At 40.6% G+C, this 12338-nt stretch overlaps 1 protein-coding gene across 2 annotated transcripts in view; it reads right to left on the reverse strand.

Annotated features, from left to right (window-relative positions):
* MARCHF1 (membrane associated ring-CH-type finger 1) overlaps positions 1 to 12338 on the reverse strand; it is a 456345-nt gene that overhangs the window by 84111 nt on the left and 359896 nt on the right. Inside the window, exons 4-5 of one of the 2 annotated variants that reach the window (XM_057546274.1) lie at positions 7779 to 7858; positions 6728 to 7471 (exon numbers count right to left, since the gene is read on the reverse strand). In XM_057546274.1, the coding sequence (XP_057402257.1) occupies positions 6728 to 7471; positions 7779 to 7858 (824 nt within the window). The remainder of the gene's footprint in view (positions 1 to 6727; positions 7472 to 7778; positions 7859 to 12338) is intronic. The other variant, XM_007184128.2, reaches the window with a different exon arrangement.

The following is a 12338-nucleotide window of genomic DNA, read 5'->3' on the forward strand; positions in this document are numbered from 1 at the left end:
CATTTTCCACTGTATTTCCAGCTTCTAGGACCTAGCCCTGATACAGAGTAAATTCCCAAGAAAGAGTTGCTCAATGTGTGAATGAATAAGTGGGCACACAGATATGATGACAGGGATAAGAAAAAGGTCCATTTTAAGCACAATTTTCTTAGGAGCTCAGGCCTATGATTCAAAAATAATCTAAATCAATTTTCTAAACCCCAGTGCTTTGTCAAAAAGCATGATTCTGTTGCTTTTGAAAGGCAGTCTTCTGCTACGAACACTTGGAGTTTTAGAAATTTTCTGCCTCTACTTTCCCATACCCAGATCAAAATTATTGCAACGATTAAACAAGTCAACATATAGACTATTTTTATCATTTTCTCATCCAATTTGCCTCAAAATTTTTTCTTAATGAAGGTGAAGGCTAGAGAAAAATAACATAAAGTATATCTTCAAGTTCACCATCCAACCCAAGATAGACCTAAAACATTACCAGGAATTATTATTTACTTTTGGGCTCTTCCTGTTTTAATGAAACCATTGAAAGAATTCAATATTCCCTCTGTCACCCAATTCCCATTATAGTACCCATGTTCTTTGCAAGTCTCCTCTCTTAGGTTTCACTGATTACAAAGCCATTCCAAAAGTTCTGTGTGAGCCATCGCTAAATTCCCAAGTTATTCTGAGTACTGCGTAGGGCACAGAATAGGTGTGAGACATGAGTCCTACCTTCACGGAGCTTGTTGTGTAGAGAAAAGGGAACCAACACACTTGAAACCACTAAAAAAATGACTGAATACCAAACACGTGATATTGAGAATAAAGGTTATGGGAACTGTAAGAAGGAAAATGTCACCATAGACCAGAATACTTTGGAAAAGCTTCATGGAAGAGGATAAAAATGAGAAAGCATATCTAAATATGGGCGTTTGGAGAGGAAGAGAAAGACATTTAGGAAGGAAAGAACTGCATTTGATGGTGGTTGAACACTACTGTTGTTTTTTTTTTTTACTTGAAGTATAGTTGATTTACAATGTTGTGTTAATTTCTGCTGTACAGCAAAGTAATTCAGTTATACATATATATATATATATATATATATATATATGTATATTCTTTTTTATATTCTTTTCCATTATGGTTTACCCCAGAGCATTGAATATAGTTCACTGTGCTGTACAGTAGGACCTTGTACTATATTTTTTTTTGTTTTTTCCTGCTCATAATTCTTTTCCCACTTCTTCTGGTACTAGTGCTGTTCTTTTTGGTGTTGACGTGTTCTTTCCCCAATTCGTAAGGTTCTGAAGGGGTTGCCCATAGCCACATTTTAAATCCAACCTTCCCACCCAAGGACTGGGTCCAAGCATAATGACCCATGCCCTGGTGACAGTGATTACCCCTTGGATGTGACCTAAGGCAGGCGAATTCTATTCCTTCTCTGGGATTCCATGTAACTGCTTGAAGAGAACATTTCCCTTTTCTGTTAAGTCACTGCTGGTAAAATGTAAGCCTGCCGCTGTCTCTGTCCACAATGTTTCTTCCCTCTGCTGTACAGAGGAAGCTTGTCTGCAGTCAGAGAAAAGAAGAACCACACAGAGAAGGAGAGAGAGTGAGGGAACCACATTGCTTGACTCTCTGGAGGTCCCGAGGGCATCTGTGTACCCGGATTTTCTATTTCTGTGGCTAAGACATCAAGCTCATTTGAACTGGTTTCAGCCAATCATAACCTGGGAGACGAGTCCTGACCAAAACAGGGGGTAAACGGTGGATGTGGAGAAAGAACAGACGTGTAGAGTAGAGTCACAAGGGGATGGTGGTAACGGGAAAGAAGACCCAGATCAAAGCAGTATCTGGAGGAAGTGACAGAACTTGGTTGGGACCGGATATACCCAATGAGAAGAAAACATTGTCAAAACTGGAAATTCAGGGGATCTGTGAACTCACTGACAGAAGTGGGGATAGATGGGATGAGGAAGTGTGTTTGAAGGGAAACAATAGTCAAACCATGACAGCTGAGTTCCTGGTAAAGTTGGGACTTTGTCAGCCTACGGTTTTAGCTTGATGACCTGTCCCACACTGGTATGACAGCATGAAATACAGGAAAGTGATCTGATTTGGTGCTTTTTGTGTCAGCACTCGGCAGAGGATGACAGAAAACTCTAATTATGCTTCCCAAACTCAGCCTTTCCCATGGAAGGCCCAGGGAGAATTCGTAGCATCGAACAGTGGTTCTCAAAACGTGGTCCCTGGATCAGCCGCATCTGCATCACTTGGGAATGTTTTAGAAACGCAAAGTCATGGGCCCAACCCCAGAGGAAGGGCATCAGAATCTCCGGAGGTGGGGGCAGTGGTCTGCCTTTTACAGGCCCCATAGCTGATACTGATATCCACTAGCTGCTCGTGAAGAATATTCTTTACATGGGACTCCACTGCAGGAGAGGTAATCCACCACTTACTGCTATGATTTCACATAGGAAGAATGACTCCCTTCAAAAAATTTATTTTCCCTACATCTATTCAATCAAAAACTGCATGTTGAGTATGTGCTATCTACCAGGCACTGTTCCAGGCACTTTGGACACTCCAGGGAGCAAATCTGATACCGTTAATCACAAAAATACATAGATGCTGGCAATTAAAAATTATGCTATGGTAACTGAATCACAATGCTGTACACCTGAAACTAGCACAACATTGTAAATCCACTATATTCCAATAAAACAAAATAAAATAATGATGCTCTGGAAGTGGAGGGGACCTGAGTGTCGGTTAGGGAATCACAAAAGCTTCCCTAAAGAAATGACATTTAAATCAGGAAAGAATGACCAGGAGTTAGCCTGGTGAAGGGCAGAGCAGGTAATGTGAAGGCATCCCAGGCCCTGAAAGGGACAGGCCTGGCTCTTTCAGAGACCTGAAGACAGACCGGCATGAGTAGGTCATTGTTAATGATGCTGTTGAAGCTGGGCAGGCAGGTCAGATAGATCATGCAGGGCCTTGTAAATCCTATTAAAGATTTTGAACTTGCCACTGACGGCAACTAAGAGGCTACTGACAAGTTTCACGCATGAGCTAACATGATTTTTTTTTAATGTAAATTTTCTACAAAAAAAGGCAAAGCCTTTCCTGCTCCACAAGTGTGGGTGTGATAGCATGATAATTTAAATTCCCTCTAAGTTATAGGAAGGTAATAGGGAAACTTTCTCTGCGCGAGGCTTTGATGAGGGTCAAGAGTGGGTAGCATGTCCCCGTGGGACTAAATGCCAGGAAGGAAAAAGGAAGAAGGGCTCGGGAGCTTCTTCTGCTTTGTGGTTGTAGCTGAGACTCTTCCTGCCCGTCCGTGTCAAGCGGCAGGAGTGCAAGTTCATCTTCCTCCCGTACGCAGGGGACCCTGGTGCTCGGGCTGGGTCCATATAGAGGCTTTTTTCCTACATATGATCTCATATAGAGACTTCATTCACTTTCCAGGCATCTCAGTCACCTCCCTGAGAATGATACCCAAATCTATATGTCCTCCGTGACCTTGAGATTTTCATTTTTAATATCTTGATGCGATTGCCCTGTGCTCATACACCACGTTAATGACCATTGCAAACGTGCAGCTGTTTAGTGTTGGTCTGTGTATAGTTCACTACTGCTTGAAAAATCACACAGACCCAGCCTTGACTGCCCTCCTGCATTTCAGTGACGTGACTCACGTTATCTGCTCAACAGCCGACCCTGGGACGTCACCGTCACCACAAATAGCTTGCCTGCAATTAAACTCATCATGTCTTTCCCAAACCAACTGGCCTCTGACCTCTTCTGCCTCTGTCAGTAACATCGGCTTTTACTACCTCCCAACTTCCAAGGTCTGGAGTCTTTCTTGACTTCTTTGTCTTCTGCCCTCACGGATTGCAAGCACGAAGATTGTTCCTGATGACCTGGCGGGGGGTGGGGGGCGGGAATCCTGCTCACCTGGGGGATCCTGCCCACCTGGGGGGATGCAAATGCCTGCATGCCATTTGTTCCTCCCTTTCATTCCCCTTTACCATCCTCACCCTACTCACCCCGAAGTAGGCTGCTTCCACCACATCACCACTCCTTCTCCTCAATCTAGGTCCCTTTCCAGTACATCACTGGCGTCACTGTGACTACTCTTACGTGTTGTTCTTCATCAAGCCTATTTGATTTAGCAAAGGCTGTTCTACATTATTTTTTACAGTGGAATCTTCTTTTTTTTCCTTAAAGGAATGCTATGTAGAACCCCAACCCTCTGGTTAAAGATGGGCTAATGGGAGCACAATTGCCTTGATCTGTCCTCAGCAGCCTCTTTGGCACCCAGAGGCTCAGCAAGGCAGTTTGAAAACAGGGATGCATGGAACAGAGTTAAGCTCCTTGAAAGGATATGCATGTTTTCTTCACAATGTCTTTTTAAAAAATATTCTAGTTATCCATCTATGCAAACCTTCTAACCTAGTCACACAGTTCACAAAGAGTTCCCGGGTGCACAGCGGCATTCCCTAGTCCCTGCCTGGGCCCTGCCTTGAGGGCCTGGATGCAGGCCGTGCATCTCTGCCAGGCTAACTTCTCCTTTTCTCAGTCCCAATCCCACCTCTCAAGGGGTTCCTGGATGATGTCAGCTCTCAGCAATTTTTCTTTCTTCAAATTCCTGTAGTATTCCTCTTCTTAAACTTACCCTGTGCTATCTTGAACATTCATCGTTTCGAGTATACATTTGATTTCTTCCACTAGAAAATAGGCCACTTAAGGGAAGAATCAAGTCTTTCTGTCACTTTATCCTCAGCTCCCAGTATAATATACGGCTCATAGGATTTGCTTAGCGGGTGTATTTTGACGATAACCCACAGTAAGAAATGATAACTATAGGTCCATCGATCTCACTTTCATTAATAGAAGTCCATGTTAAATATTCTGTCTTTGAAAATGTTCCTCCAGAGCAGTGCTTTTAACTTCAGAGAGCCAGCCACTATGACTTTAATTACAAGCATTACTTTTTTTTCCAATTACCGTTAAGCCTACAACTAGCTTCTCTGACTCTCTTTCATTAAATTATGTTGGAAGTAGATTTGGGGAATGACCACAGACGTTTGTGATTGGGGAGTTCTTCATCTAGACTAGAAATAGTGTTTTAGTCCATCCCCAGACATTTTAGCAAAGTCACACTTAAATCATAGTCAAAAGATTACAAGAAACTTACTCGTATTAGTGTCTAAGTCAAATGGTGTCACTTCTGTTTTAAACCACTTAGCGTGTTTTACAGGGCCCTCTCCACTTCTCTAGCCTCAGCTCCACCACCTGCCGCCCCTCCCCTCCGCCACCCCCTCACTCCCCCCCCTCCCCCCCCCCTCCCCCGGCAGCATCCGGCTCTCAGTTCCCTGGAACCCTACTGGCACGCTGCCTGGACGGCCTTCCCTGCTCTTTCCTTGATCAATTCCTGTCATGCTTAAGCCTCAGTCAGCTTGTCACTTCCTTAAGAGAGTCCTTCTCTGATCTCCCGGCATAGGTAAACCTTCCTCATTATACGCTCCTACATTCCTTATCACAATTGTAACTAACTGTGAAATAGCTTTCGTGTCTGTTATTCCCATCAGATTGTAAGCTCTAGATGTCAGAGACCCTACAAATCTTAGGCACTGTAATATTTTCAGTGCCTGATGCATTACAAATGCCTGAGTGAATAAATGAACGAACATTTTATGAATGACTATTTCATAAAACTTTCAGAGAAACAAACCATTATAATATTATTTACATCCAGAGCTTAATTCTCCTTCTTGTCCTGCCCTGAATGAACATAGGAAGTGTTCTCTGGGTCACGTGATTCACACGAAACACACATACATGTTTTATAAAATAACTTCAACTTTCATAAAAATAAGCCCCCAAAACCAAGCATTATGCAACGAAAACATCACTTACTCCCAAACAGAATCCAAGCAACGTAAATGATTGGGTATAATAGGAAAATCCAAAATATTTGTTTTGTTTAACATTGTCTTATTTGTGCATACTAGCCTGGAGAGTCACATCATTCTTTTAAATTTTAGGTTATTTTGAAAATTGTATCCAGTCGGGTAAAAAGTGCAAACAAGCAGTCTCAGAGCTATGAACTGTCTACACATTGAAACCTTGTAGTACACAATTATCACCAAAGTTAATGTGGTCTCCTTCCCCGAAGGCCCCAGCAACCCCGCAGATAGGTCCGTGACTTGTTTCTGTGCCCTATCAGTCTCAAATTACCCTGCTGAGTCAGATAACTGGAGAACAAATTAGCACCAACTGCAGAGGAATTTTTTCGGATACAAAAATCTGACCTTAAACCCCCCAAGCCCTGAATATCCTCTGTCAGAGCACTAACAGTTCACCAGATCTGCATTGAAGAGTCTGAAGTTTCACGCTCTCACTCATGTTTCCTCCACAATTCTTGTCTTACCGAGAGTAGGGACAGGACGCAATTGGTTTGTCAGTCTTTTGACCAGGATAAGTCATTATTCAGTTAAAAGAAGGGGGAGGGGAAAATCTAACTGTATTCTGGAACAGCTTTCAAACCTACGGATACTTGTGCATTGTTCTTCCCATCGCTTTGCTCGTTTTATCACCCTATATCCAATTGGACACATAACAGTATGGATAAAGGTTATGTTTTGAGGGTAGGTGACACACACACACACACACACACACACGTAACTCACAGCAGGAGGAGATATATTTGGCTGTAATCAAGTCTTTCTCTGGAGTGACTGACCTGCATGCTTTTAAATGATCAGACCCATCATGGTAGGTGGCAGGAGGCTCCTGAAGGAATCCTGCGGGCTCCACAGTCTTGACACCTTCTTTGACTGCCAGCATTTCAGTGCTGGAATCTGTCTCTGAAAATATTCTCTTGATTGTTTCATTTTGCCCAAGCCTGTGCAAGAGCTGAGGATCCCTGTGGTGGTACCTGCCTCTGCTTTCCTCATGCTTCCTTGAGGGTCTCTTGATGTCAGAGGACCGTCTTGGCAGGGAAACACTGCATCCTTGGTATGTTGTGCCTTTTCCTCTGTGGAGATTTAAAGAGTAGCTCTCGCACTCGGTCAGTTCCGGGCGCTTTTTACCTTCAGATCCCAAATATACTGGATGGATTTCATTAGGAGCGGAAGACTCATCCAAGTTTCCACTTGGTTTCTTATTTCTCCTTCTCCGAGACAGGCGGAACTTCACTTGGGCTCTTCTTTTTGCCTGAATCCAGTGACTCTCATCGGTGGAAGATGAATCTGAAGAATCTGTGTCAGTCTCACTCCATCGGTGGCTGGGGATTTGGAGGTGAAAATCCTTTCTTCTCCCTTTCACTTGTTCTTCTGTGTGCCTGTACCTCAGAGCAGCCCTCCTCCTCCTCCTAGGCCTCTGTTTTACTGATTTCTTACCAGACTCCTTCCTAGCAGGGCTCAGCACCACGACCGGGGTGCTTTGCTCAAGTGAGGCTTCTGACATGTCATGTAAGATGGCAGATCTAGACAAAGCAGCAGGTGAAGGATGGAGAATGGGGATGGGGAGGAAAGCCATGGAAATGGGAATGGAGAGGAAAGCCATGGGAAAACAGAGAGAGAGTGAGCGATGAAAATGATAGCACGGACCCGAAGTTGGTAAATAAAGATCAAATGAGGGCAATGCACTAAGGGAGAAAAATTAGGCTGGTCTAAATTACCCACAGACAATGTAAGGCAGAGGCAAGACTCACACCGTCTCAGCACACACAGCAAGAGTACAAAGCACTGGTCTCAAAAAACACCAAACGGGATCATTTGCTAGGCACTTACCTGCAGATGTCCTGAGTGGACGGACAGACAGACAACCTTGACTGGCTCCTGGGAGCTGTTCCTGTGGTCGGGCTGCTCGCCTGGAGAAACAAGTTAGATAATTTGGCATCTTGGTTAAGGTAATACATGGTCGATATCTTGCTTTTTTTCCACATATTTAAAAAATTACAACAAATGCGGCTGCCGGTCATGTTGCTCGTAAGGCAGCTCACAGGATATAGGAAGTCGGAGGGCCGGTTTTGCAAAAGTAAAACTGATTTGAGGAACTTGGAACAGCTGAGATGCTGTACCACTTTGCTGTTTCTTCATTTGTGAGAGAGGAAGATGATTCCAGAAGTTTCTATTCTATTTACTGTAAACTTTTGAGGGGGAATGGCTCAATTTGCCTTGGGAACAAATAGGCAACCCCTGGTAGCCTATGATAGAAAGGACACAATGTCTATTATGTGACAAGGGTGATAATAATCCGGGAAGCTTAAATAATCAAATAGCCCTTAGATTGCTACATACTGCCTGGGGTTAACCTTGTCACTTTAAGGCCCCATGAGATGATATATTTAAAAACACTTCATAATATTTAAAAGCCTGCAGTGATTATTATTATTTCATCACTGACACTAATAAAATCTATCCATTGCAACATTATTGAACCTTCATATCTTTTAACCTAAGATAAGAGAGCCTGAAATTATGCAGATTGTTGGCACAAATTTGAGTCCATTTCATGAAACTCCTACCTTTGAAACACAACATTTTCTTCACTATTTTGACTTATTCAACTGTTGTATTTAGTACAGACAATAATGACAAATCAAAAGCTAGACTGTATTGAGAATTTACTGTGCGCAAGGCACGGTGCTGTGGTTTATCTACTGTCCCTTTAATCCTTACAATAATCTCACAAAAGAGAGATAGTAATAACTAACAGTTTTGAGGGAATATTATGTGCCAAGCACTGTCCTAAGTAATTTTCATATGTTCATTCATTAATACTCACAAGAAACACATGTGGCACATACTAGAATTACTTCCATGTTACAGATGAGGAAACTGAGAAATCGGTGCTGCTCCTTGATAGTAGGTGGTAGAGCAGGGCTTCGGGTTAGAAATCCTGCCCCTCCATCTGTTCTCATTCCCACCTAGAAAGGCACCCCTCTCCTTTACACAGAGGTAACTGAGGGAGTCCCAGGTCCAGATTTAGGCCATTCTGACTGCACAGATGAAATTGCCACCAAGAAAATAATAGTAAAGGTAGAAAGATTAACCCCAAATTTCAAAGTAGTTCTAAAAATCTCCATATTAAAGTTATATACATAGAAATCAACTACAAGAAAAAACTGCAAAAAAATTTAAAAAAACACATAAACATGTGGAGGCTACACAATATGCTACTAAACAACCAAGGTGTCACTGAAGGAATCAAAGAGGAAATAAAAAATACCTGGAGACCAATGAATATGGAAACACAATCATCCAAAATCTCTGGGACTCAGCAAAAGCAGTTCTAAGAGGAAAGTTTATAGCAATGCAAGCCTACCTCGGGAAACAAGAAAAATCTCAAGTAAACAACTTATCCTTACACCTAAAGGAACTAGATAAAGAACAAACAAAAGCCAAAGTTAGTAGAAGGAAAGATATAATAAAGATCAGAGCAGAAATAAACAAACTAGAGACAAAAAAAAAAGAAAAGAAAAGATCAATGAAACTAACAGCTGGTTCTTTGGAATGATAAGCATAATTGATAAACCTTTAGCTAGACTCATCAAGAAAAAAAGAGAGAGGGCCCAAATCAATAAAATCAGAAATGGAAAAGGTAAATTACAACCAACCCCACAAAAATACAGAAGATCATAAGAGACTACTATGAACAACTATATGCCATTAAAATGGACAATCTAGAAGAAATGGGCACATTCTTAGAAATGTACAATCTCCCAAGACTGAACCAGGAAGAAATAGAAAATATGAACAGACTGATTACCAGTAATGAAATTGAATCCGTAGTTTAAAAACGCCCAACAAACAAAAGTCGAGGACCAGATGGCTTCACAGGTGAATTCTACCAAACATTTAGAGAAGAGTTAATACCTATCCTTCTCAAACTATTCCAAAGAAATTGCAGGGGAGGGAACACTTCCAAACTCATTCCATGAGGTCAGCCTCACCCCGATACATAAACCAGACAAAGATATTACACAAAAAAGAAAATTCAGGCCAATATCACTGATGAGCATAGATGCAAAAATCCTCAGCAACAATACTAGCAAACTGAATCCAACAGTACATTAAAAGAACCATACACCATGATCAAGTGGGATTTGTCCCACGGATGCAAGGATTTTTCAATATCTGCAAATCAATCAACGTAATACACCACATTAACAAATTGAAGAATAAAAACCATATGATTATATCAATAGATGCAGAAAAGCTTTTGACAAAATTCAACATCCATTTATGACAAAAACTCTCCAGAAAATGGGTATAAATGGGAATATACCTCAACATAATGAAGGCCATATATGACAAACCCATAGCTAACATCACACTCAATGGTGAAAAGCTGAAAGCATTTCCTCTAAGATCAGGAACAAGACAAGGATGTCCACTTGTTATGTTTATTTAACATAGTTTTGGAAGTCCTAGCTTCTGCAATCAGAGAAAAAAATAATAAAAGGAATCCAAATTGAAAAGAAAGAAGTAATACTGTCACTGTTTGCAGATGACATGATATCATACATAGAAAATCCTAAAGACAACACCAGGAAACTAATAGAGCTAACCAATGAATTCAGTACAGTTTCAGGATACAAAATTAATATACAGAAATCGGTTGCATTTCTATATTAATAATGAACTATCAGAAGGAGAAATTAAGGAAACAATCCCATTTACCATCAACTTGAAAAGAATAAATACTGGAATAAAACTACCTAGGAATAAAGCTACCTAAGGATGTAAAAGACCTGTACTTGGAAAACTATAAGACACTGATGAAAGAAATTAGGACGACACAAACAGATGAAAGATATACCACGTTCATGTATTGGAAGAATTAATATTGTTAAGATGACCATATTACCCAAGGCAATCTACAGATTCAGTGCAATCCCTATCAAAATACCAAGGGTATTTTTCACAGAACAGGAACAAATAACTTTAAAATGTGTGTGGAACCACAAAAGACCCCCTATAGACAATAATATCTTCAGAAACAAGAACAGAGCTGGAGGAATTAGGTTTCCTGACTTCAGACTATACTACAAAGCTACAGTAATCAAAATAGTATGGTACTGGTACAAAAACAGAAACATAGATCAATGGAATAGAATAGAGAGTCCAGAAATAAACCCATGCACTAATGATCAATTAACCTATGATAAAAGAGTCAAGAATATACAGTGGAGAAAAGACAGTCTCTTCAATAAATGGTGCTGGGAAAACTGGACAGCTACATATAAAGAATGAAATTAGAACATTTCCTCACACCATATACAAAAAAAAAAAAAAAAACTAAACTCAAAAAACCCTCAAAATGGATTAAAGGCCCAAACGTAAGACATAAACCATAAAACTCCTAGAGGAAAACATAGAACACTCTTTGACATAAATTGTAATAGTATGTTTTTTTATGCGTCTCCTAAAGCAAAGGAAATAAAAGCAAAAATAAACAAATGGGACCTAATTAAACTTAAAAGCTTTTGCAGAGCAAAGGAAACCATAAGCAAACAAAAAGACAACCTACTGAATGGGAGAAAATATTTGCCAATGATATGACAGATAAGGGGTTGATATGAAACATATATAAACAGCTCATATAACTCAACATCAAAAAACAAACAACCTGATTATAAAAATGGACAGAGGACCTGAATAGACATTTTTCTAAAGAGGACATTAAGATGGCCAACAGACACATGAAAAGATGCTCAACATCACTAATCATCAGGGAAATGCAAATCAAAACTGCAATGGTGTATCACCTCACACATAGCAAGATTACTATAATCAAAAAGAAAACAAAAGGCAAGTTTTGGAGAGTATGTGGAAAAAAGGGAACAATCCTACACATTGCAGCCACTGTGGAAAACTGTATGGAGGTTTCTCAAAACACTAAAAATAGAATTACCACACATGAGCCAGCAATTCCACTCTTGGGCATACATCTGAAAAAAACAAAAACACTAATTCGAAGAGATACATGCACCCCAGTGTTCACAGTGGCATTATTTACAATTGCCAAGATATGGAAGCAACCTAAGTGCCCATCAACAGATGAATGGATAAAGAAGATAATATTCAATGGAATATTACTCAGTCATAAAAGAAAAAAAATTGCCATTTGCAAAAACATGGGTGGACTTGGAGGGTATTATGCTAAGTGAAATAAGTCAGACAGAGAAAGATAAATACTGTATGATATCACTTCTATGTAGAATCTGAAAAATAAAACAAACTGGTGAATATAACAAAAAAGAAACAGACTCAGATATAGAAAACAAACCAGTGGTTACCAGTGGGGAGAGGGAACAGGCGAGGGACAAGATAGGGGCAGGGGAT

Source organism: Balaenoptera acutorostrata, chromosome 5, assembly GCF_949987535.1.
Source record: "Balaenoptera acutorostrata chromosome 5, mBalAcu1.1, whole genome shotgun sequence".
NCBI classification, from domain to species: domain Eukaryota; kingdom Metazoa; phylum Chordata; class Mammalia; order Artiodactyla; family Balaenopteridae; genus Balaenoptera; species Balaenoptera acutorostrata.